Source organism: Chelonia mydas, chromosome 10 (genome assembly GCF_015237465.2).
Source record: "Chelonia mydas isolate rCheMyd1 chromosome 10, rCheMyd1.pri.v2, whole genome shotgun sequence".
NCBI classification, from domain to species: Eukaryota; Metazoa; Chordata; order Testudines; family Cheloniidae; genus Chelonia; species Chelonia mydas.
The window spans coordinates 51386310-51414024 of NC_051250.2; the positions used below are offsets into that span (position 1 = coordinate 51386310).

A 27715-nucleotide genomic window follows, 5' to 3' on the forward strand; every position below is an offset into this window, starting at 1 on the left:
TATTACCTCTCCCACCTTATTGCTGTAATATCCTGGGACCAACACGACTACAACACTGAAAATTACAGTAACTGTGTTAGTATTAAATTGATCCTAATTGTGTGTGAGGCCTGAATTGACTATTGCATTCATGGAAGTACTTGATTGATTGTACCTGAAAGCGCAATCCTCCATTAATCTGTGGAACTAGCAGTGGAAGAGTAAACTTGACCAAACTACACAACACCCATATGCCCCGGGCAAGTTACAACTTTTGTCAGCTATTAATGACATTCAGGGAGGGAAATAGGGACATGACTTGTCATTTCATTTAAACAGATTCACCACAGATTTTTAGAAGGGATGCAACAGAAAAATAGTGACATTCTGATACAAAGCATCAGAAGGGAATATCCCCAGGTGGCAGGGATCATGGTCCTTACACTGACTCAAAAGGATCACTTCTAGGAAGAAAACAGATTGTATGTTTCAAGTGTCCACATCCATTCAAACATTGGTCCCTCTGCTGAGACTAAAACAAAGGAGCGAATGTTAACCTAGGCAGGGTTAACAATCTTTACAACACGGAGACATCCCCAAAATCAACAGAAAAGCAGTTCAGGATAAAAAATGGCTACTATACAAGACTGACTTGTAATCTAGAATGAACTGGCTATTCAAGAATTTAAAGAATTTAAAATGTGAGGAACCCAAGTCAGATTTTTACTTCTGAAACACCATTTAACATCTAAGATTTCTCACCGAATCAACAAGCAGTTTCTTGCTGGATTCTCCAATGCTCTTCAAGGCCACATCAACATCCTTTTGTCCAGGCAGACAATTCACGCAGTTATTTAGTGAGTGAGACACTGCTTTGGCCACCTGGAAATATACATACAGGCACAGGCAAAACGAAGAAGAAATCCCAATGAGGAATATGGTCCCACATCACAATAAAATCTAGCTAAAAGGCAGTGTGTTTTGGAATGTCTAAATCCTAATCCTGGTTTAACAATGACTCCTCCTCTAAGGCGAGACACAACCTCTCTTTTTCAGTTTCCCCATCTACAGGGGAAACTAGCCAACTAACCGGGTGTTAGTTTCAGAAAAGCTTTAAGTATTATTGTTCACACAGGCCTGCAGCAAGGTCGCCTGTGAGGAAAAGAGCAAATGGGGCAGTTTGCCCTGGGCACCCTTTTTCAGAGTGCCCCAAACCAAACGGCATTGCAACCTGGTGTGCAGGGTCGCAGTGCCACTCAGGTTTAGCCTCGGAGACACTGAGATCCCACAGACTGAGTTGCAACACCACTCACTGAAATCCCCCCCCCCCCCCCCCGATGAGGGGGCTGCTGGGCCAAACCTAAGTGGATTTACGACCCTTCATGAGAGGTCATAACACCTGAGGTGTGGAGCCAGGGCCAGCACCGTGGGACAGGAGTCAAGCTGCTGCAGTGGGGTGAGAATGGTGCAGGATCACTCTCCACCCACCCACCCCTTGCCACCATGCAGTGGTAATACTTCGGAAGGGTGGAGGGCCTCACTTTCAGATATTTCCCCAGATTCCCAGAAACCTCTGTGCAGCCCTGGCCTCAAGGCACTATTACTTAAAACATGTCTCTCAAATTTTGATTTAAAAATAGTCAAACTCCCTCAATCAACAGAAAAAGGACCTTCTGTTCCGATAACACAATGATGAGATCCAGTAATGCTGGATCCAGAAACACCACTTGTTTAGAAAAACAGATTTGTTACAAACACTGAAAGTTGACTCAGGACCCTTCATTTGCTAACATCAAAATTAATTACTTTTTCTAGTTCACAACCAAGAGTATACTGCCCAAATAAGGCATAGGTTAAAGGCCTTATTCACATGCAGTAAGGTACAGCAGGCACATCACTGAGTCTCTTAAAAAGAAGCCTTTGTAAAGAGAATTACATTAACTGCCTGTCTCCCAAAGGTGCCTAGAATATTACATTCCAGCACTGGCTGCATTATTAGTGCCCTAAGCTAAACATTCTGAAGTCACTCTGCACTTTTTGTAACTTACCTGAGCTAACCTCTGCTGACTTTCTGCATCCCCAGGTGCAACCAGAGCCTGTTTTGCTTCCTGAATAAGCATAGCAGAGCCTTCCATGACGTCCCTTGCAGAATCTAACATTGCATGTGCTGCCATTGGGTCAGTGGTGGATGCTGAAACGCCTCGTGCTGCCTGAGCCAAAGTCTTCAGAGCTTGAGCCGTCTCCCTGGCAGCAACCCCTAAATTCAGATTTCATGAAATACTCGGTTAGTATTCTCTAAGGCGCAATCTGTATTCTTTTACGGCAGCTGAACTGCAAGGTAATGACCCCTTTCTACAGAACACTGCAAACATTTTAAAATTAGAGTGTTTCAGATGTGAACATGTCTGAGAAATGCCCACAGCAAAGCCATAAAATCAATATTATACCCACAAGAGCACATTTCAGGGTGGTTCTAAATCACCAAATATCTTTTTTTATGGAGCGAGAAGAAGAAAAATTTAACAGTTTCAAGTTACTTCCAATTTAGCTAGTGAAACAGTACAAGTCTTAGCTACCAGCGAGAAGTTCAAAAAAGACGAAATGACGGAGGAGTCTAAATCCTATGGCTTTCAAGGAGACTTAGGGCCCTGAGAGTCTAAGTCTCTGTGGAAAATGGGACTTCGACTTTTGAAATTTTCACCAACGCTGGACAGGGCACAAGCTGAAATTCAAGTATAAAAGCTACATAGAGGCTTACAAGGAGTAAGCAGCAGAGTAGCATAACTTAGTTTCATCATGCAGACGGTCATATAGCAGACCCATGAAAACTGGCTTGTGTAGCCTGTCTGACCTAGACTCTCCATATGTTCACAGCCATGTTACCAAGACCAGTGACCCTGTAAGGAGTGGAAGAATGTAGCTATCTCGTGTTTAAGTCAGCCCTTATCGAAATGCTACACAGTACCCTGAAGTCTTAAATGATCTTTATTAGCCCCCAGAGTAATGGAGGTAAAATCACTGTCTACACAGCAATGAACTGCATAACAACGTGCTCCATTTATGTAGGTGTCTTTTTCAGTTACAGCACAGAGGTTAACTATGTCATTCCTACAACAAAAATACTACATAAACGTTCCCATTCACTGCACCAGCCTGCTTTGTTACATCACTTGCTTTCCAATCTATAAATATTTAGACAGTTACACAGCTGGGATGTAGTTTTACAACCTAATGAATACAAATTACATGGCTACCACTTAAAAGTGTATTAACGTTAACGTGCTCAGTATTACAACTGCAGAAGTAAAGCAGGGTTAATTCTATGCAGTGATAGCGTTTGCTACTGTTTCTAGTTTCTATCCCTCTCTTCAGTGACCTGCACTACAAATTTTGCCTTTGCCTATTCCTTACTTATGAGCCACAAATAACTCCTCAACTCTTCCCAGAAAAATCCTCTTTTTTCTACATTAGAAGATTCAGGTTCTGAATTCTTTTTTCTTTCACTGTTTGCTTCGTACTGGAATGGGAGTCAGGAGCCCTGCCTTCTAATCCCAGATTATCCACCCACCTGTTTTATGACCATGTGCGAGTCACTTCACCTTTCTATGGCCCTTTCACCATTCCCCTTCCCATAATTATTCTGATTTGTTTATTTAACCTTTGACCTCCTCAGGGCAGGGACTCTCACAGCAACAGATCAACAAGGTCCTGATCACTGCTGAGCCTAAGATGCAGCTACTGTCAGTCCAAATAAAAGGGAGAATGAGTAAGATGAGTTTTAATATTTATGGCTCCAACCTGGGCCTTTAAAGATCATGCCCAAGTCCTCCAGGAGGCAAGTCAGTACCTGAAACGTCTAATATAACAGCCATGCAGATTGATAAAAGGGGGGTCATCTTCATGTATCATGAAGCAACAATAAAAAAAATGCCTGATTGTTCAGTCTTTAATCTGGGGGCAGTGAGTTTCAGTCAAACAAAACAAGGGAAACTTGCAAATGAACTGAAGGACAAATACAAACTGCAGTGGCTGTGCCACCTGTGGAATATAAAATTAGGGTTAACAGTACCCAAGTGCTATGCAGTAAACAACAAAACACCCATATACTACCACCAAACACCTCTGCATTTGTTCAAGCACAAAAAGATCCTCATACTACCAAAGTTGGCATTAGATAGAAAGTACAGAAACAGATACTGAAGAGGGTCTTTCAGCTACATAGGAATGCATTACTGGATAGGATTTTCTAACCTAACAACTATCTCATTGCTTGATTTTAAAAGAGCTACTAGATTTCAGCTTCAAGTGTCAAGACTTTTGAATTTTCATTGGACATCCGACACTGACTACTGTATGACTATGTAATAAAAATTTGTGTCCTCTTAATCCAATTATATCCGGTTCAAATGAAAGCAACTGACACCTGTGTAGTCTTGATCCACTTACATCAAATGAAACAGAAATTGCCATAATGCTTATCAGTAAAATTTAAAAATATCCCACTGCAGCATTAACATCTACTTAGAGAATTTTAAGGACTAATATTTCACATCCATTTAAATGTATGCATCCTTTTCCAAAACAGAAATGTTAATACTTTTTAGAAACAGACCTTTCAGTCCCTAAAATAATGCACACAAAACGTGAGCTGGAGTAACTGTGGAAAACCACATACGGAAAGATTGTGCGTCCATGTCGTCCACTGGCTTCATCCCTTACTATGCAAATCTGATGCATGAATTAGAGATGTTAACTGCATGATACACGTAAATTCAGAACATGCAGTAAGGGGTGCACCATTTTAACCAACACATCTTGCGTGTGTTTTGGACCACAGAACATAAAAAACCCAAGTGCTTTCAACTATTCAATACACAAACGGCAGCATTTTCAGCTTAACTGGGTTTTCACAACACTAACCTCTAAAACACTTGGTGTTTAATTGTACATTGAAGAGCTATCTCCTCCACAAAAAAGGTTTGGATTGCATTTTTTTAATTAACAGAAGCCCCAACCTATATTGAATATACACAGATAGACAGCGGCCTTTGCAACCTGGTATCTTCTTTTACAAAGTGTCTTATTTTCGTTCGCCATTTCCAGTAACAGTACCTGTGTAGTGCTCATTGCCTTGAGCAGCGCAAGTCAACAGCTGGGCCATTGATGAACCAACAGCTTTGGAGGTACTGCCAAGGTCCTGCGCACATTTTTCCAGCTGTGAAAATATTCAAGAGGTAACAGTCTTTGTTTAAACTGAATTAAAATAAATTCTCCTTCCAAGAGCAATGGAAAGATTTCCTATCCCCTCCCTCCCAACTAGCATCCACCTCAGCTACTGAAACCTACACCTTGCTGCCCTGCATTAGTGAGTCTCAGACCCTGACGAGCATATTTTCATTGTACAAGTTGAATGAAATAAAGGTAGCAAATAGCATGCACAATGAGAAGGAAATTTTAAAATTTAGTTCTGATAATTAGCAATATAAGTAATGACATTTGTTTTTTTAAGAACATATTTTGCTCTCTAAGCCCAAGGTAAAAAAAACCAAACAAACTTAAAAACAAGAAATGAGCTCTCATGTATTTTTCATTACAATACGCTGGCTAAACAAAGGAAAGAAAGACCTTAAAAATCTTTCTTACAGCATCCTTAAAAGCTGAATTTTTTTCCTCAGTACTCTAGGGAAGAAGGCCCTGCCTCCAATAGTTATTTCAGTCAGAGAATAGGCTTCTTATTGGCATAAAGATGTTTCATGGTGTCAGAGGTGCTGGAACAATTTGTATAGTGGGGGTGCTCAGAGCCACTGAACCAAACTGTAAACCCTGTATATGATGGAAACAACTTCAAGCCAAGGGCTGCAGCAGCACTCCCAGCACGTGTTGAGGATAGGCTGACCAGATAGCAAGTGTCAAAAATCGGGATAGGTGGTGGGGGTAATAGGTGCCTATGTGAGAAAAAGACCCAAAAATCAGGACTGTCCCTATAAAATTGGGACATCTGGTCACCCTAGTTGGGGATGGATTTTGGAAGAATATCTGTGTAAAATGCCATTGGAATGAGCATCAGCCAATCATGTGACTCCTTTTACCAGTGACACCTTAAAACTGAATTTTAACAACAGCTCTCAAGTTATGGGACAGAATTCCTAAATGAGGACGATGCTAAGCCTCTTCTGCCCCACCATTTACCGTTTCTCCTGGGAGTGGTTTTAACTGTCCATCTACAGCGGCCATCTTTGCATCTTGCAGTTCATTTCTGAGTGTTTGGACTGTGTTCAAAGCAGAGTCAATTTCCATAGGGCCACATGCTTCATGAGCCTATCCAGAAAATAGACAAACAGAAACGGTTAGTATCATTAAGCAACTGTTCTACCACCAAAAATGGGAAGATTCATCACTGATCATGTCTTGGAAGATTATCTGTTTCTGAAGAGACTATGCAGACACAAAAGGTCATCTTGGCATGTTGCATATCTTGGATACAAAACTACTGCACAACATACTTATCTTGCCAGCAAAGAAATTCATTGTCCAGAGCCACAAAGGGAAGTGACGCATATTTAGCACCGTTCAATTTCATTTTACGTGATTAACTCACGATCAATAGAGCTAAAAGAAAAGCAATGAATACAGACTTCCAAATGACATTTCCCACTGCACACAAGCTTTTACAAAATCAGGTGTTGTAAGCCACAGTTAACCTCTAACTGCTCAAAAAGGATATTGACCCACCTTTTGGGAGGCAGTTCTTAGCTCAGCTAAGCTCGTTGCAAGGTTCTTGGCACACTGACTTAGCTGCATTGCTGCGGCTTGGTCACTTACAGTAGGTACTGCAGCTTTGGCTGACGCCACCATCTTACTTCCAGGCTATTTAAAGATTAGAGAAGAATGTGTTGTGATTCATCAGCTCACGCCTATAACCTTGTATAAATGCTTCAACTATGAAACTAGGTCTAGAACTGACAAAACAGTTAGGTCACTACGTTTTGCCATTACCACTGTTTAGGCGGGCAGCCACCTAATCAGGACCACTCACTAACAGGACCACTGCAAATGCATCCAATTTTACCTAAGCTTTGTCCCTATCCAATCTTGATTTGTGTATTCACATGCTGTGCCTTGTCATTATCCTGAGCAGTGGGATCTCTGCAGCAGACACTGTTTTTGCTTTATTTATTTGTACAGTACCTAGCTCAATGTCTGACTGGAGCCTCTACGTGGCTCCTGTAATATAAATAAATAAATAAATATTTAAACAGAACAGTTTAGCATTTTGTGCGTGTTTACACAGACATGCATGGACAATATACATGGTACGTTTGTAATTTCTTGCAACATTTCTGAAGATTTAATGTTTTTCTTCTCAATATTAGTAAACAGAAAACAAGATCAGTAATAATCCAGTCAAGTAATAATCCAGCACAGGATCTGCAGATAACACATCTTGCTTACCTTCCAATACTGTACTATGTCATCTCCATGGTCCCCAAGTACTTAAACAGACAAGGTGAGTAGTCCTAGTGACTTCAATGGGACCACATGGGTGAGCAACCCTGACAGGGTGCTCCAATGCTGCACGGAGTACCTTAATGACAAATTAGGCAGAACAGAAAGGGGATAATTGCCCTAATTAAATCATGGCAGGTCAGGTGAGGCTGATTAGGTCTGGCGCTAATCAGGCCAAGCACAGAGAAAAACAGCTCCTGAGCTTGAGTGGAGGCAGTTTTAAACACAGGAAGCTGGTGGACTCGACTTGTCGCTTTGGGCTTTGGAATGTCTTCAGGGAGGAAAAATAAAATGTGTATCTCTCAAAAGAGAAAAGCACCTGTGATTTTTGCTTTTATGCAAGCCAGACCACAGCTCGAGACAGTCCTGTGACAGCAACATGAGTAGAATTAGATTCAATGCCTTATTTCACTTTTAATACCCCACCAAGTGATATAGTAGTGACCACTGACAAGATTCACTTCTTCCCCATAAGACAGAAGGGAGTGCCTGGCAAATCTGAAAAATGTATAGTGCACATTAATGCTAGCATTTCAGTATACAGAGCTTTCTGATTTTATTTTAACTGCCAATAATAGTTCCAACATTTATCTTGAAGCAACAGCTGGCTGTTCTTTTGTTCCATGTTTGGAAAGAAGCATAGACTATTGCTTATCACCTGGGTTCTCCTCAAAATCATGGTCAAGTTAGATCACCTCTGTGTCTCAGAAAGCCATCTGAAAAGCAGGGGAGATACTTCCCCCTCCTCATAAAGGGCTTGAGAACGCCAGATGAAACACAGTGGCTGAATCTAAACTAAGGAACTGTACAATGATGGTACTTCCAGCTCCAGCAGAATGTGCAATAGCTCTAGTTTAGGCAAGGTTCCAGACACTCATGGCATTTTCACTGCCTTGCCAATTGAGCCTTCTTTTCAGGAGCCAGTCTCAGCGCAAAGTGTATCACATTTTCACAAAGCTGAAATGTGCTACCTGTGGCTCAAACTCGGGGCAGTTGTGGCATCACCTACCGCCCCAGTGACAAACTAAGTTCTCCTCACCACAATCAATGACTCAACATAGAGCTCTCAATGTGACATGCAATTTTCTCACTCCACAAAGTGAAGACGACAATTCAAGACTCACAAGGTGCTCCTGAGGGAAAAAAAATCTACTCTATTTCAGTGCTTTGAGCATTGGCCTGTTAAACCCAGGGTTGTGAGTTCAATCCTTGAGGGGGCCATTTAGGGATCTGGGGCAGAAATTGCAGATTGGTCCTGCTTTGAGCAGGGGGTTGGACTAGATGACCTCCTGAGGTCCCTTCTAACCCTGATATTCTATGATTCTTTGATTCAGTTTACCTGAAGGAAGTTCTGGCTGGAATTTATCAGAGCAAGCTGAGCACTGAGGTCTTCTGCCTGAGCCTGGCTTCCCCTCACACCCTGCACCAGCTGAGGAATGTGGTCAGCAACATTCTGTTGGCAACAAAGCAGAAAGTTTTAATTGTGAAATTTAAAAAACTCATTCAGTACTAAACAAAGCCTCACAACCTATGGAAGGGACCTAGAATTTAACAGGGATGATACCAATATGATTCTGTAGACGACAGTTAGGGTTCCACAGAACTTAATAAATCGGAGATTGACTGTTTAGGAGAGTTCCTACAGTATTTGGAGAACTTGACTCTTCCTACAGAATTCTATAAGTTAGTTTATAAAGGAAGGTTAAGACTTTTCTGTAATAAAAAATGGTTTAGCAGAGATATTTTCACTAACTCAGGAATGTTTTATTTTGGACATTAAAACTACTGTTTTACACTCTAAATTGCTTAGGTGTGTAGATCTTTAAAGCACCCCTCTTGCTTCAAGAAAACTTTAACTCTCTCCTTTGGTACTCAGCTTACTTTTATCTGACTTCCAATAAGATGTTTATAGTATGGTTGTAATGTTCTGAAAATGTATATTGTTAAAAATGTATTCTCACCCCTATTCAAATGTCAACTCATGTTCACATGATTTATCCCCAATACAGTCTCCAAAAATGTTTTCCTAAAGTTTAAGTACTCTACTTCAGGAAGAAACTTCAAAAGAGGATTTCATCTGCTGTATAATAGATCAATGTCAAAGCTCAACTTGAATGAACAGCAGTCAACACATAGGACAAATTGCCTTTTGCATTTCTATTGAAAAAGATATCAGCTACCTCCCAGACAACTTTCATATGCCCCGCCCTTTGAAATATATTCAAGCTACTTCTTTTATTTACCAAATTTTCAAAAACTGTAACGTGGAAGGTAACATACTTAACAGCCAATTGGTAAGTGTTAATGTCTTTTTTCTGGGATCTTTGGCTTGAAAAGGTATGTCTATTATAGTGGCTGTGTTCCTGACTTCTGCATAGCTTCTCTCAGTAGAAGAATAGGCTCTTTTGCACTCCACTTTATTTCTTATTTCTCTAGAGACCTTGAAGCAACATTATTCACAAGCACAAATTAGTCTGCCAGCTGTAGCTAAACCACAAAAGAACAGTCTCTTGTCAAGTGATTTACTCTGTGCTCTGGCTTACAATCAGGAAAATGTGAGGACGTCTCCATGCGCTTACCTCTAGCATGTCTCAGCTCTGTGCTCTCAGCAACCTACTTGTCACTGAAGCTGGAATCCCATAACCCAACACTATGGTCTAATTACAATTTGGTTTGGAAAGGGAAAGGGAATGTAAGGGCAGAGACTACATGTAGGTTAAAAGAAAAAGAGTACTTGTGGCACCTTAGAGACTAACCAATTTATTTGAGCATAAGCTTTCGTGAGCTACAGCTCACCTCATCAGATGCTGTAGCTCTTGAAAGCTTATGCTCAAATAAATTGGTTAGTCTCTAAGGTGCCACAAGTACTCCTTTTCATTTTGCAAATACAGACTAACACGGCTGTTACTCTGAAACCTGTACATGTAGGTTGACCAAGTGAACCTGGGTCACAGTATCAAGCTACTATCCATGGTGTCTTGGTACACTAGGGAAGGATTTAATGTCATTACACCACAAGCCACTAGCCTTGCTTTATAGTGTATTAGAGCACTCAAATATTTCACTAGTAGTAGTCACCCCAGTCCAGTTTTATTTCTATTCATCATTTCCATATCATCTCTGGTGAACGTGGTGCTTTACACATGTGTAGAAGGTCAATCCCTGCTCAAGCTGATTACCATCTAAATTAGACAAGTCAGGTCCATGGACCAAGGAAAGGGAAGGAAACAGTAAAAATAAATAGGAAGGAAAGTACTGCTCATGGGCAGCTGTACTCTGCACTGCGACACGACCTCCTTACCTGTATTGGAGCACCCCTGGAGCACAGACACATACATTCCTTTCCCCACCTGTACAATATTTACTGGATACCACCTCTGACCATAAAGAGCAACCTGCCAGTTGGCCTACATGACACCATGCAACCACTTATCTGGCATGAAGTTAAATCTCTTGTAATGCACAACAGAAAAACACAAGTTGACAGCCACAAGTGATAATTCCTCATATTCATGAGATCTGTATAAGAATTTCCACCCCACAGTACACCACACAAACCTCTCCCTGAACAGCCTTCAGGGAGGCGATGTACAGGTATTGTGATTAGCAGCCACACTCAGTTCAAGAAGCATGACACAGATACCAATTACTAATAGGGTAGAAGATCTTTACTTCTGCTGTGTCAAGTGATGCTGGGGGCACAGCTAACAAACACCAGCCACTGAACATGAGTGTTACACCTAATTCCACTGGTCACCACCAAAGGGACAATGTCTCCTATTTCTCTAGTCAGGATCAATTAAGACCTTAAACAAAAAAGAGGTAAGGCCTAATTATGTTGCAGTAGGCTTTGTATCTGTCCCCTGAGTACTACACTACTTCAAAGCAATGCTCCTTAGACAGCTCTGGAAAAGCATACAGCCTCTGAAGGCGATTCACCATGGGGGGTTCCCACACAGTGAACTGGCTGTGAAGGCTTCCTGTCACTTCACTACTCTTTCAGTGCACTAATTGCAAGGCAACCACTAAGTAATCCAGTTTATAATCAAATCTAACATCTCTCTGCCTGAAGTACTCTACATGTAGGGTATTGCTGATTTATCTGCAGCATACACCCCAAGAAATATGCCACTTTTGCAGCAGGTTTGCATTTTGGAGATACTTGCAAAAATATTCACATCCGCCCATCCTCTGAGATCGGTACTGCCTAAATATTCGTAAAAGGCATTTACCTTAGACAAGGCACACGGCTGCCTTGCACACGTTCTAAAACATTTCCCTGATTCTAACAGATAACTCACTGTGGACAACAAAACAGGAAAAAAGTATTCTTAGAAGTATATGCAGTGTTATATTTGGTACAGCGACAGAACAAGAATCAAATGCTTTGGAGTCAGACTGACACAGGCAACTTAAGAATTCCTGTCCACAGGCACAAAGTGATTAAATCAAGGGAGGTGAATTTCAGTTTCCAAAGAAGTTACCTGTGTTAAAAGAGACACATACTACAGATCATCTGCCAAGTGACTGCTTCCTCTATTAGGAAATCTTACCTTGCAGCTCTGGACGAGTTGCTGGTGGGCTACTGTGTTCTTGTTGGAAACAGCCGCATTCTGAGAGGCTGCAATTGTCTGAGTGGCAGCAGCTGCTGCCTGTTTAGCTGCAAACTTTAAAGTGGGGGAAAAACAGTTAAAAGGCTGAACTGGTATAAGCTTGGGTAATGTAGAGAACACAACAGACAAAATATGTATTATTGCATTTAGCAACTGGAACCTATGAAGTCATTACCTCCCCTGGACTTAATTTACCATAAAGAACTCTGTCACTTTCCACTCCAGATGAAAAATGAATTGATCATTGTTACCAATCCTTAAATTTCTAACAACAAAGGGAAAAAACACCTGGCACCACAAACATTCTAAGAGCATCCTTCTTCACACTGTTAGTCTTTCATCTGCAAAAACTTGTTAGGAATACTGAAGAGCTATTGTTAAAATAGCCTACAGCATGACGACAGGCTGCTGAATGAGATGTGAAGACCCACAGCAATCTAAAGCAGGGGTTCTCAACCTTTTTCTTTCTGAGGCCCCCACAACATGCTAAAAAAACCTCCAAGGCCCACCTGTGCCATAGCTGTTTTTCTCCATATAAAAGCAAGGGTCAGCGTTAGGTGGTAGTAAGCAGGGCAATTGCCATGGGCCTCATTGCACGGGGGCGCCCGCAAAGCTAAGTTGCTCAGGCTTTGGTTACAGCCCTGGGTGGTGGGGCTTGGGGACCCGGGCTTTCAGCCCCATGCTGTGGGGCTTTGGCTTTCTGCCCCGGGTCCCAGCAAATCTAATGCTGGTTCTGCTTGGTGGAGCCCCTGAAACCTTCTTGTGGCCCCCTAGGGGCCACCAGACCCCTGGTTGAGAACCACTGATCTAAAGAATTAGGAATAAAGTACAGTTGTTTATGTGGATTCAGAAATTCTTTCGAAGGAGCCTCTCCCCTCATCCGTAGCATTTTAATTAAGATGCAGGTTGAAGTAGTAAGAGTTTCATCTGTTATGTGCAGAAAGTCAACTGCAAGTGTTTTGAATTCAACTATCATGGAACTGCAATATACAAAACACATCAAGGAAACTAGTAATACAAACTGGATTTATATTCCAAAGAAGAACTTGGCACCAAGTTTAAAAACAATATAGACACGTTTGCAAACTAGCTCTCGAGTTTAACCTAAAGTGATGTGTCACTGACATCTTGATTGCTCAATACTCTGCTAAATGCTATAGTCGCTTGGCAATAATGAATTCCACCACCACGGAAGAGACCATGCCTATGGAGTGGAACAACTTGCAGGGGTTTAGCTCTAGGGATATACGGGTCAATAGATGGAGAGGAGGGTAAATAGAGCAGTCCACATTACGACATTAGCAGTCCAAAGAGCAGAATCACGGCTGCATCTTGAAAAGCACTCTTCATGGGAGCAAAGGACCAGTTCTACTTGGGACTGCTCAAAGCCAAAAAGGTAAGACACTAAGGTGGTCATATGTGGAAGACATGAAGGGACGAGTTTGCTTGGGTCTAAAAATATAGAGAGAGAACCTGAACTCAAATACTAAGAAATCTTATTACTGGTCTCTCTTTACACACCTATCTATCAAAAAATAAAATTCCACCTCTTGCCAAATACATTCCAATATGAACATTATTCTTAACACCATTCCCTAATTAACCCACCTAATAAATACATCCATCCTTGAACATGAGCTTGTTAGTTCATCTAAACTATTACTGGCACAGATTACTCATATAGGGGAAAGTAATAAGATATTTCTACAGCAAAAAAACCCCTTATTTTCTACAAGGTTTCTTATTATGTAGCTAAAAAGTTCACTGTAATGCATCACTGCTTAAATTACTCAATATTATCTTGTTTTACATTGACATAGTAGTTTTAATAGAATACACATACAGATGAAGATTATCTACTCAGATCTTCTTGTTGGTCTTGTCTTAATCCGCTCGAATCATTTTCGGACTATTGTAAAATCACAGCTGAAAACCAGTAACTAAGTCGGTTTCCCCAGCCCCCTCCCCAGTCTTTTGTATGTTTAATTTGCAATTGTGAAGGTCAGACTTCTACAGAAGATTAAAGTAGGCTGAATTTCTTCTCCACAGTACAACAAATTGCCTTTTTCCCTTTGCTGCACCTCTGGTTATTATGTATTGCTTCCAACTTTGTTTCTGCTCCTTTGCTTCTTTGGGTGGCTTTAGAGTTTAGTTGTGACGCAATCACGTGTTTTGGGGGCAGTTTAAGCGAAGCGCTGTTGCACATTCTTGTTACAAATCTCAAATAATATTTGGTAAAAAACACAAATCACAGGACTACAGACGATTATTTAAATGGAAATGAAACAGTGAGCACCCTACTGTATTTACCCTGAAGATCATACCACCAAAGTCCCGTTGAATAAAATGGCTGAATGAATATAGCAGTTTCATAATAACAAAAATCCCTCCAGCCTGTTTGTTACTGACAACTAAACTATTGCAAGTTAATAAAACATTTAATATGCAAACTAGTTAATTCACACTACACTCAGTCCGGATACAGACTAACATGGCTGCTACTCTGAAATCAGTCTGGAATGCAACTTTCAAATGAAAGTGCCCCCTATTAGCTGTGTTTAGGTCCATTTCTTTTGGGGAACTTGACATTTTTTGTCTAAAGTCTGCATTTATAATTCTTGGAATGTGTTACACAGATACGGGTTTGCATAATTAAAAGAAGCGTAAAATAATAGAAACAAGAGAGTTTGGTTTCAAACCTCTAATCTGTTGACAATTTTCTTCTTGATGGCATTCTGAGCAGCTGCATTTGTGGCAACCCGTAGTCCCTCTGCTGCTTCTCTCAGTCTCTGCTGCTGGTCTTCATTTTCAGGATTTGCTGCAGCCCCCTGCACAGGAGTTGCGAGTAAAATACAAATCTTCAAAAAATGTCCATGTCTACATATTAAAATATAAGAGGAATTTAAATCCTATTATCCTCTCTCTGATCAACCTGTTTTCTATGGATTAACGTCACTCTAAGATGAATTAGAGAAGAAAGTTTCAACGATCATCATGATTTCAGGTAGAAATCAATTGTAGGTGCAGGTTACTGCTTAACATGTTAAATATGGTGAAGAAGGCAGTCAGACTTTCAGTACACAGTCCAGCGTATTAAACCACATACCTCCATTACTCCTCACACAGTGTCAATGTAAAATATTGTTCTTCAGTGCAATATTTACTTATACTGGGAAACTACATGTTAAAACTCCACATATAGTAGGAAACTACTATTCTGTAAATGGTGTATTATCTGTGCTCTAACAATGTCCAGTATTTATATAATCACAGTATTTAAAGTTCACTTTTTAATTCCCAATTTAACAAGATTTTTGGTAGTTATAATCTTATCATCAGAAGGTTGAATTAGGACTCAGTTTGACATGTTAGTTTTCCCCTTTTTTAAGGCCTGAAAAGTATTAACAAGTCAAGGACATACATATCTGTCAGGTCAATAAAGTCACCAAAAGAATATGGAAAGGGTTTTGGAATCCAAAAGAATGGATCAACTAATATGCATACTTCTACTGGACTTTTAGTTGAAGTTCCCAATGGAAGTTGTCAAATGCAACCCAAACATTCATAGGCTAACCAATTGTTTCTGCTTTATAACAATTCGTATTTTCAACCTAGTAACTGCACATAATGTCTCATGTTTGTGCACAGTTATGAAGAATTAAGTTAATATTCAGTGCCTTTCAGGTTCTTCAGTTCACCGTTTCCTGGTAGGTACCTTTGCCGCTTCAACCATGCGGGCTGTAGAATCTGCCAAAAGTTTAGCCGCAGCTAGAAGCTTTTTAGAGTTGTCCATGTCAATTTCAGCCTCAGCGTCTGACCTCATAGCATTGACAAGATCCGAAGTAGCTTGAGCAAGTACCCTGGCCTGCCGCACCATTTCACCTACAATATTAACAAGTTAAGTTTTGAATTTCTTCACCTTTATCTAAATTTCAGTTTCAAAGAGCCCCTACCTAAGACTAAAATAAAATTAGATTTTCTGAAATCCTCTTTTGAATTAAAATTACAAGTAGATACTTCATTGCTCAAAAGCTTTAAACACAAAGTTTTGGAGGTAGATGACAACACAACTGATCACGGGAAACTGGTAACATCTGACTTACAAGAAATGCAGTAGGATGAACATGCATAGCACTATGCTTAACACTAATTATACACCTAAATCTACCTACATGCCTTAGGTGAAGTCTTGGCCCCATAGAAGTCAATGGAAGTTTTGCCATTGACTTCAATAGGGTGAGTATTTCACCCCTTCACTACAATACTACTGATCTGTTTTCTCATAGATGAGAAACCATAGGTTCCCTCTTCTTGTTTCTTCCTCACATGCATCTCAAGAAGCCGATTTTACTGAACTGTACAGAATAATTAAACACTTCTGGCAGAAGTGACTCAGTACCAATTCATCAGTATCAGTTTTAGGGTTTTTAACTTTAAAATAGGCATTAAAGTGATGTTCCCGCAATGAGTTTACGCATCACTCATGGTCAAGCACAGAGGTCGAATGGAGATGTTTGTTTCTGAAGTGGATGCAGATCATTTTTAGAACACACTTGCTTTATTAATATAACTGGTACTACACCAAACTCAAAAGCAAAGTGAATCCATTGAAGCTTCTGGATTAACTCTTTGGCTCCCTTCTTTTCCCAAAGGTTAACCAAAGGCAGCAGATGCTTAGCTCAAAAGCCTACTGTTGTGTTTAAGAAGTCTCCACAGTTTATGTTCCAAAGTAGTTTTGACAAGCAAAAAAAATTCCAAAGCTTCCCATACTGCCATGGGGATTTTTCAAATACTGTAGGAAGTTAACCATGGTGTTTATAAGGAAGTGCCTTCTTAGCACACTCCTCCAGTCCGGAACAGAATATGAATAAAAGTAACAGATTTCACTGCACCTTTACAGCTATCTTCTGACATGTAATTTTTGCACTTAAAGCCCCATAGTTACCAGGAATAAAGGGTAACCCAGGAATAAAGGGTAACCCAGCAAGAGGACAGCTCACACATTTAGAACAATCGGGATTTCTTGGTAAACAAGGTGCAAGCAAACAATAAGCATTTTAATATTGCTAAACGTAAATGTATACATCTAGGAACAGAGAACATAGGCCATTCTTACAGGATGGGGGACTCTATCCTGGGAACCAGTGACTCTGAAAAAGATTTCGGGTTGTGGACGATAATCAGCTAACATGAGTTCCCAGTGTGACATTGTGGCCAAAGTAGCTAATGTGATCCTAGGATGCATAAATAGGGGAATCTCAGGTAGGACCAGAATGGTTATTTTACCTCTATATTTGGCACCAGCGCAACTGCTACTGGAATACTGTGTGCAGCTCTAGTGCCCACAATTCAAGAAGAGGGTTCAGAGAAGATCCACAAGAATGATTAAAGGATTAGAAAACATGCTTAAAATGATAGACTCAAAGAGCCCAACCTATTTATCTTAACACAGAGAAGGTTAAAGGGTAACTTCATTACAGTACGTACATGGAGAACAAATATTTAGTAATGGGTTCTTAAATCTAACAGAGAAAGCTATAACACAATCCAAAGGCTGAAAGTTGAAGACAGACAAATTCAAAATGGAAATAAAGAGTAAATGTTTAATGTTGAGACTAATTAACCACTGGAACAATGTAACAAGGGTGGTGGTAGATTCTCCATCACAGACAATATTTAAATTAAAGTAAAAAATACGGCTCTAGGAATTATTATGGGGAGTTCTATAATACCCTGATCTGGGGTATTAACTGTCCCACTAGTATCCCAGAGAGGGGGAGTGGAGAGGGAGGGATCCGGGCCCACCCTGGGGCCCTATGGATAGTGGCAAACCACTTGAACTAGCAATTCCTTCCCCTGGGGTACTTCCCTCTCTGGCCTTTCAGCTTGTGGGGCTTCCTGCCCTCTCTCTGCTTGGGCCAGGTTTCTCCCAACCCCTTGTGTCTGTGGAGTCCCTCTGCTCTGCACAAGCCGAGTTTCCCTTTAGCTAGGGTCTTGGTCTTCTGGCCCGCCACAACACTTCTCCAAACTCTCCTCTGCTTCCCTCCAAACTGTTCTCCTTCAAACTGCTCTCTGCTCCAACATCAAACCACCCTGCTTCAACTCCTTCAAACTGCTCTCTTCTCCAACACCAAACCACTCTGCTTCAGCTCCTCCAACTGTCTGATTGAAGCAGGGGGTTTTTATCAGGTGCCTGGCTTCAGGTGCTCTAATTAATCTATAGCAGCCTCTCTTCCCTCCACAGGGAATAAGGCTCATCATCCTGGGGCTTACATATCTCCCCTCGACCACCCTCCTGCTGCCCTCTGGCCATGCTTTATCACAATATGTAGTAAACAGGGTCCTTGGGACAGCAAGAGAGGGTAAATCAGTTCCTCAAAGACGAAGGACAAGCCTCTAGCCAGTTGTCATCAAGGTTAATTGGCAAATCACCTGTCAAGTGGCCTTTCTTTGACAATGAAGGGGGGGCAGGAACAGATCGATCTGCATTTTAGGGAACCGCTTTCACTATGAGAATGTCTGTTTCCTCAGCAGCTGGAGGGAACTTTACCTTGGAATGACCCTCAGGAAAATGCATTTCAAAGGGTAATTGGACAATGAAAGTGAGGGGCAAAAACACCACACGTGTTATCTTTCTTTCTCTCCCTCCCTACCCCTCTCTCTCTTTTTACCTAAGATGACAAAGAAACCAGTCCTTTGACTTTCAGGGAGGTCCTGACCTGAGAATTCGGTCAACAGTGCTGCTGGGAACCTGCGGAAACGATTTTACCCTGAACCAAATCTACCTTAAGTTTAGTTTTAGTTACTAGAAAGTGTTTTATGTTTATTTCTCTTTTAACCATTTCAGACTTCAATGCGTTATACTTGTACTCTCTTCAATCTCTCTCTTAGTAGTAAAATAAACTTTTTTTTTTTTTTTATAAAAAACTAACCCAGTGTTGTGTTTAAACTGAAGTGTTTGGGTAACTCAGTAGAAGTAGCAAACTTTCCTTTACAGAGGCAACAGACCTATAATATCTGAGGTGCCTAGGATAGGGCTAGACAGTGCAGAACACATGTACTGGGGAAAATTCAGAACCAGAAGTGTGTTGGGGACACCGTACAACTAGTAACCCAGGCTGGTAGAAGCCAGGGTGTGACTGGAGTGTTACTGACAGGCTGCTGGGGACAGAGCTGTTGGACCAGGGCTGCAGCTATACGCAGACACTCAGGGTGTGACCTGTGTGCAGTTTGGCTGTTTGTGAATGGCCCAGACTGGGAGTGACAACAGCAAAGCATCATGAGGCACCCTAGGTTGCAGGGCAGGTGGTGACACAGCCCCTCACTGGTCTGGATTGTACCCTTGAATGTGACATGCATCACATGCATATATGGCTGTGAACTGTATATAAACACTATCCAAAGTAATCTTATCCAAGGTTTCTGTAATCTTCTTTGCTAGGAGTCAAGACATCAGATAATATATGGTTTATATGTGGCACACAGATAGTTCACACAACATATACACAGGCAGGACAGCAGACTAGTTAAGCCATAATTTTGTGTGTCTTAGTCTCTTAACGTCACTGAGTAAAAGGTTTAGGATACTGTACTACAGTTTCCATTTTGAGGGTGAGGGATGGGTTAATTAATTATATTTTTAATTTGCTCTGTATCTGCTTCACAATACCTTACTCTGCAGCAATTTCTCACCAAAAACATCATCTTAGTGCTAAAAATACCACAGAGAATTTGCCAAACCTATCTCATCTCCTTATGTCCGAGCCCAAACATAGCACAATTGAAAAGAGAGTCAATTTAAAGCTCAAACATCTGACAAATTTCCTCTCCTATATTTACTCATACAAAGATGACTATAATGGGGAGTTGTTCCACACTGCACAGGTAAAAGCTCTGAGTATATTTCATTTCCGTGTTAACCTATTAGAGTGAGTTTCCTGTGTTTGGGTGGACATATAGTACAAGGAGTAAAACATTTAAAAACGGGATAATGTAACAACGAACCCACAATCATTGGAAGGGGATACCAGAGGAGTTTTTAACAAAAAAAATATTTCAAGGAGTTTCAGTTAATTGACTAGACTTCAAGTAGATGGTGTCCCTATAATTACATCATAACAATTCATAATGCTCATTAGTTAGAATAGTTTGGTCTCAACATTTCACATTTCTATAATGGAGTTGTACAGCAAGCTCATCAAACATTAGGCCCCTGGTTGGTTTGGCTCCAACAGCCATGTTCTTTAAAACAAAGAATTTAAAAGTTCAAAAGCTACATTATAAGAGCCAAGCCCATAATGGAAACAAAATTCTTGCCTGCTGAGTCTAGTCAGGTAAATAAATCTTTAGGGAGCTAATTACTGGCAAAGAATAAAATAGCTGATTGAGCACTTTAACAGGCAGTCTTCACATTTAAAGATACAAAACTGCTATAACATTCTCATGGCGTGAAGCAGTGCAACACAAACAGCAAGACATGAGACATCATATACATGGCATCCCTGATTTTCCAGGCGCGATATCAGTCGTGTTAGCAGAGCTCCATAAGCATCCATTATATAATTTAAAAGACTCAACCTCACCTGCCCACTGCACACTTACAGGTGCTTTAATGATATAATATTGTGGTTAGAATGACTGCTCACAGGAGCACAAGCCTATGGGCACCACAAGCGTTAAGGATTTCTGACTTGCATTACTTGAAATGGGTATATGTCAGAGGGAATTTGAGTCAGACTAAAGTAATATCCCCATTAGAGAGAGTATGAAGATAAAGCAGCTCACCAGCATCCCCCATCGAACTGAAGATACTTTCAGTGACACACATAATGGTATCCGTTGCCTGGTCATAGCGTCCAATGGGCTCTCCCCTGCTTGCAAACTGACGGACGTGCTGCAAGAGGTCATTCAGGGCCTGGCTGACTACACTGGCTGCTGCACTGACCTGCTTCAGCAGCTCAGAGTCATCTGTCGCAGCCTGACAGGCTCTGACACAATTCTCCACTGAACGATCCACCAGTTTTCCAGCCTCGATCAGCTGTTCCTGGCATACGGGAGAGCTGATAGTGGGGCTCACAACCTACATTGAGAGAAAACGCCGTGTTCAGAAAAGATCTAATAGGCCAGAAGTTATCAGCCTATTGCTAACAGGTAACACATCCGTCTCCTTAGCATTCAGAAAACAGCTTACTCACCTACTAACAGTTGCCATACCATAGCATGAAGTACTGCAGTTATCTACTACTTAAGAAAAGAGATTAGTAATGTACATCATACAACAGCCCAGTAACGGTTGGTAAATGATTACCACTGGAGGCTATCAAAGGGTTAAAAATGTCCTTGCCCTTTTAAGTTAAGACTTTTCTGGATTACTGAACAAATGGAGAAATACATGAAGTTGGTTCTGAATGGCAGGTATGGGGTAGATTCTGGCAAGATAGCTGCAGTCATTTTACACAGCTCTGTATCCTAGAACTTCACTTGAAGAAAGCTTATCATAGGGACTGTGATCCTTTACTGAAGTTTAATTAAAGTTGGTATTGCAAAGTCTTCCACTTTCAGCCAATATTTTGCTAAAGCCAAAAATAACTCCTGGAAAAACAGATAAGAAAACTGCGTGTCTGAAAGTACGAACTACCAAGCTGAGCGACCCATGAATGTGCTCTAATGATACAATAGCTTCAGTCCATATCATTCAGGTATGTCAAGTAAGTTACAGGCAAAGGAAAGAAGTCAGATGGGTGTTTTTCCACAAAAGAAAAAAATGACACTGACTGCCTTGTGCCATCCTGTGGAAATTTAAAAGCAGTCAGAACATCACATCCAGTTAATGATCTTACATATTCATTATACAAAGCCCGGCAGCCACAGCAATGAAGTAGAAAATACTGAAAATTGAATACCGCAAATTGGCTATTAATTTAATTATAATCCTCTTGGGTGTTCTATAATATTTAAACGCTCATTTTCCAACAGCAATTAACCCTAAGAAAGCCAAACCCGCAGGTCACAAATACTTCGTATTTTCACGTGCTAAAGCTTTAAAGTTTCAAAATGAAAACAGAAAAGGAGGACTTGTGGCACCTTAGAGACTAACAAATTTATTTGAGCATAAGCTTTCGTGAGCTACAGCTCACTTTGCATCCGATGAAGTGAGCTGTAGCTCATGAAAGCTTATGCTCAAATAAATTTGCTAGTCTCTAAGGTGCCACAAGTACTCCTTTTCTTTTTGCGAATACAGACCAACGCGGCTGCTACTCTGAAAAATGAAAACGGTAACATTTCTCCAAACAGAGCTACATGGAACACAGTGATTCTATTTGAGATTTTGCTCTATGTGGATCGGAGCTCCTTTGTATTTTTCTTAGGCCAACTCTCAATACTCAGGCAAAACTGATGGGTCTCTCTTTGTTCCCATCAGAAACTGTGAAATGATGCAGAAGCACATAAATCTGAACACAAACCTTTCAGCAAACTTGGCTTGAATTTCAGTTATGATGAAAATAACGCAATTGAACGTGTGCTGCTTATAGGTTTTGTTAAACATTTCACACAACTCCACAGCAAGCTGTGTTTCTCAGAGTAATATTTTCAGCATTTTTAGCAATATTAGCAATACAGCAGGCCATATCAGTTATCTACGGACCTTCCTCTGGAATAGTATGGCAGCACTTCATATGCTAAAGGCTGCCCTTTGATGTTCTTGTTGTAATCTAAAAAGAAGCCAAACTATAAACACATTCATTAGCAGTTGTTTAATAATGATAGACTAGAGAAACTGTTTAGTCTGGGCTGGCCCAAAGGGGAAACAAAAGAAGGAAGGTTTCAAAATAGGAGCCGTGTTAGTCTGTATTTGCAAAAAGAAAAGGAGTACTTGTGACACCTTAGAGACTAACCAATTTATTTGAGCATAAGCTTTCGTGAGCTACAGCTCGCTTTATTTGAGCATAAGCTTTCTTGAGCTACAGCTCGCTTCATCAGATGAAGGGAGCTGTAGCTCACAAAAGCTTATGCTCAAATAAATTGGTTAGTCTCTAAGGTGCCAAAAGAAGGAAGGACATGCTTCATTAAATAATCACTACCCCGGACGGCCAAGTTGTGAAATGCTCACAGCAGCAGCAATCGACACCGGCTAGAGCGGGCAACTGAGAAACAAGGCACTATCCTACGTGTCTTGGGGATAGAACCCTAAATATCTTTGCATAGTTTTATGTTTTCGTAGGAGCTCTAACCCCAGGATATTCAAGGATAACTGATTAAACCATATCAACAATACACCCAGGGAAGACTGTGAATGAGTGTGTAACACACTGAAACAACGCATTGCCCCTTTCACGAACACCATGAACCTTACCTTGGCACATGCCACAAGCTGAGAGGTGGACAGTGCACATTGCGTAGCAGCAGCAATAACCCTGTTCTGCAGGACCATATCCTCAGCAACTTGAGCCACATTCTTAGCCTTCAACACCAACATGGCAGCAGCATTTGCAACAGCTTTGGCAAGACTCATCAGTACATCCTGGCAAAACAAAGGACAAAACTTAACCTAAGCTGTCAGAAATACTCACTAGCGTCAATATTTTGGATTCCTTAAAATTAAACTAGAATATTCTGATTTTAAGAAGACTCAAAGCATCTACAAAGGGGAAGTTATGGTAGATTCCCAGTGAAACATTGCTATGTATTATCCAGAAATGTTCTTTGTTACACATGGCCTGCTTACAGGGTTGAAATGCTTTGTGCAAACAGGTTAGTAAGCTGAGTGAACCAATCACCTTTTGGGAAGGGGCAGAACTACACACTTCGGATTTGTGATAGCCAAATGCAAGATATTGGAGTATAATTTAGAGCTGTAATCTCAGTGTAGACATGTGGGACTACATCACTGTAAGAACATGTGACGTTAGTTACTAGATATGCACACTCAAAACCTGAGTTGATCTCACTGGGTAAGTGGTGATCTACAACCATATGTTTTACCTAAGGTCAAGTTGAAGATTTCAGATCTCAAAATGATAACTAACAGGTATCTGACACTGCATATTCAATACACAGTATGCACTGTATAGAAAAGCAAAAGAAAATGGCACTGCAACCTTAATTTATAAACAGGTGCAAACAGTGTGGCTGGGAGCTATCCATTTGCTAGTACAGTTTTCTTTTACACTATAAAATAATGGCTCCAAGCTGTAACTCCTCAGAGGCCCCAGCTCCAGAAGATATTTTCTTCTTGAAGACAAATGCATTTGGTTGTTTGAAGCTGTATAAGTGGTTTAATGCTTGTATTGCTATTGTTCAAATATACAACCTCATTTAAAATTCTGCTTCCAACGTGCTTCAATTTTTGATACAACAGAGCCAGACTGAGACCCTCCAAAATAACCATATTATTTTGTTAAGCAGCATGCCTTCTTGTACGTTACATCAGTAGTTTTTCAATGTAATTTTAATTATCATGTTAACTAAATGCAATAGGTACTCAAGGAGAGTACATCTCCCTGCTGTATCAATGCACTGGCAAAAGAACAAAACTGCTGTCTAAAGGTCCAAAAATATTGGATTTATACAATCATAATGGTTCTACCACTCACTGAAAGCATACTGTATAAGCAAACAGTACTAAAATAGTCTGAACTGCACATGAGAGATGACAGTATGTATTTTGTGCACTGGATTTTTACTGTGGGCCAGGATAAAATCATTTAAGTCTACTAAAATTGGCAAGTTATGGTAATTAAAAAAAAAAATCTGAAAGGACTAGAAGGCCAGGTAAAGGGCTCCCTGATACTGACTGAAAAGTCTAGGCTCTTCCATAAAACAATTAAGGATGCATGGGGCTGTGATAGATCTTGGACTATGAATACAACATTACTGAAACACATGGACAGCTTTATTGTTCGAATAAGTGTTTAAATTGGCTATTAAGTTCTGTTGGGATATGTCTCACATACAGTATACTCTATCTGCTGTTGTAAATTATTTCCCTTTGGTTCTAAGGCAAACCTGCTCTTGACACCAAGAAAAACAATCAGGGCACATTTCTTATCGAGCATTTAACAACAGTGGTTCTAAATTATTAATGGATGACTGGGGTATTAATCCACATAGGAAACATGCTGTGCTAATTGATAATATTCATCTTCGTAAGCTGGATGAAAGAGGAAAGTGTTGAGAGAAATAAAACAAAACTAAATTTTTAAACCTATTAAAGATTTGGACCAGTTCAAATTTTAGACAAAATTAGAGACATCTTTTCACCTAATCAAAGTGAAATACAACAGACTTGCATACAGACGTAGGATAACATTACTGTGAACCTTACATGCAGCAGCAAGCTCCACTGTGGAACTGCATGGTTCTGGCAGTGAGCAACTCATATGATCTTACCTGAAATCTTTCATCAGTTTCATTCTCTCCTATCTGTCTCAGGAGCTCCCCACTGGCTTGCCCAATGCTTCCAGCTGCAGTTAAAACTGTTTGGCGAGGCTACAAAACAGGTTAATGAAAAGCATAAACATTTTTCTTTAACTTCATAATTCTCTCAAGACACCTTTGTTAGCCCCATTACCGTATACGGGGTAACGCCACTGAACTCTCTACTCAAGATACCTCTTGGAGTATTCTTACTTTTCCGTATTCCTATTTAATTTATCCTGCAGCATCTTAATGACACATGTCTCCATATGTTGCTGAGTGTGAGAAGAAATCTGATCAGCTTTAATACACATTATAGCAGCTGAAGGAAAGGCATGTGTTGGACAGCTTTTATTGCAACCTGCTTGGAAGTGGTCACAGATTTCTGGTTTTGCCTTAAAACTGCAAAGATCCAGGGCAAACGGATAGCAGCCACAAACTCAGGCCAGAGTGTCTGAAATATTAAATTCTGTCTTGCTCAGTACAATTTCCCATTTCCGTAAATTTTGATGGAGACTGTCGTTTCATTCACCTGTTACCTGTTGCTACATGCGACCCTGATATTAAAGACAAAAAAAAAAAAATCAGGTACCAGCCCCACTTCCCTTGTAAACTTGTAATTGAGTTTTCACAGCATTTGAGAGGAGAGAAAAAAAATGGTAACACTTTTTTTCAACATTTCCAATAAAATACAGAATGGAATATTACTGTGTATTCAGATTGCCTCAATTTGAAAAGTAAAAAATCAAAACCGCCTCCCCCCCACCAAAAAAAAATCCTCCGACAAATAAGGAATGAATCGAGGAGGTGGCAGCAGGCTTCTGTCAAATAAAGAATATACAGATAAAGATTTTTAGGGTTGAATCAATTTCCCCATCTAGAGCTCACAATACCAAGTTAGCCCCCCAACCACTCAAATATACCCCTCATGACTGGCTAGCATCTTAATGGGGCTGTTTGCAGTTGGCACCGTGCCACAGTGCAGAATCGAAGCCAGCGCCTTGATTTTTCAATACTAGCCAGATAGCAGTGAGCCGTCAGTGGCCACCCGAAGACTTTGCAAACAACTTGTGAAAATCTACTTCTTATAAATAGCATTATAAATACATGTGTCACTTGACAACAGATAATGCATACAACATCAAACACTGAACCTGAGCCATTTACAATATAAGGGCATGACTGGATACAACAGTGTGGATACAATACAGTGAAACAGCTGGCTGATATATGAAAGAGGAAATGGGTGAATATTAACCGGGAGGCTGTTCTAGGATCAAGGTGCTGCACTTAAAGGCATGAAGTCAGAGGTATGTGGAGGACACAAAGAAAGCAGTCAGGAGAAGTGCTTGGGGATTATAGGGGAAATAGTGGCAGGAGACGGTTGGGAAGACACAACCTTGGGCCTGGAAAGAGCCATTCTGGTTAATTGGATAAATGCTTTATACCAAAACACTTTAATTGAGGGTAATGCATTTCAGCCAAGGAGAGCCTGTGAAAGCTCACTGCTTGTGTCCGTATTCTCACCTCTCCTGAGGTGGGCTGCACCGCTTTCAGCAGGTCCGAAACAGCACCTGCCAGAGTCCGAGCAGCTTTCAGGAGGTCCTCCCCACTTCCAACTTCATCGTCCATTAGGGCAGCAAGCAGTTTCACACCCTTGGACATCTCAGTCAGGTTAGAAGAGATGGTTGTAATTGCACATCCCACAGCCGTGTAATCAGTGTCAACTGGGTCACCTGTATAAGTGAAGGGAATGATAAGTGCAGAAGCAAGGAGTACAGCACAAGCTGGTTTCTGGTCAGACAATTAGAAGTAAAATTGAATTGATAAAGAAGACTTGGCTAGATAATTCAGGCATCATTTTGAAAATTTAGCATCTACTATCAACTTTTCCTGCCCATATATATAACATATGTACTTTCTCATGGAATTTTTTCTCTTCATGACTGCCCAGGTAAGCAAAACATCCACAATTTCCGTTATCTCTCCCATATTCACTATATGGAGGGACCCAAAGAAATGCAGTACTGAACACTAGGTGCCTTTACACATCTTATACCTAACTTGCAATTCAGAGAAAAACTGAAAAACGATGTAAGACACAGGACCAGACAGACCAGAGCAAGCCATTTGTCCACACAACCAAATATCCTGCCTCTAGGAGTGGCCAATAAATGATACTTCAAAACATCCATACAAAA

General features: G+C 40.6%; 1 protein-coding gene across 3 annotated transcripts in view; it reads right to left on the bottom strand.

Annotated features, from left to right (window-relative positions):
- TLN2 (talin 2) overlaps nucleotides 1-27715 on the bottom strand; it is a 342088-nt gene that overhangs the window by 105551 nt on the left and 208822 nt on the right. For all 3 annotated transcript variants that reach the window (XM_037910906.2, XM_043523668.1, XM_043523669.1), the window contains 13 exons: nucleotides 27042-27250; nucleotides 25488-25586; nucleotides 23452-23619; nucleotides 20883-21177; nucleotides 15814-15980; nucleotides 14798-14926; nucleotides 12039-12152; nucleotides 8825-8938; nucleotides 6712-6846; nucleotides 6169-6297; nucleotides 5092-5194; nucleotides 2028-2236; nucleotides 742-861 (listed from right to left, as the gene is read on the bottom strand). In XM_037910906.2, the coding sequence (XP_037766834.1) occupies nucleotides 742-861; nucleotides 2028-2236; nucleotides 5092-5194; nucleotides 6169-6297; nucleotides 6712-6846; nucleotides 8825-8938; nucleotides 12039-12152; nucleotides 14798-14926; nucleotides 15814-15980; nucleotides 20883-21177; nucleotides 23452-23619; nucleotides 25488-25586; nucleotides 27042-27250 (1991 nt within the window). The remainder of the gene's footprint in view (nucleotides 1-741; nucleotides 862-2027; nucleotides 2237-5091; nucleotides 5195-6168; nucleotides 6298-6711; nucleotides 6847-8824; nucleotides 8939-12038; nucleotides 12153-14797; nucleotides 14927-15813; nucleotides 15981-20882; nucleotides 21178-23451; nucleotides 23620-25487; nucleotides 25587-27041; nucleotides 27251-27715) is intronic.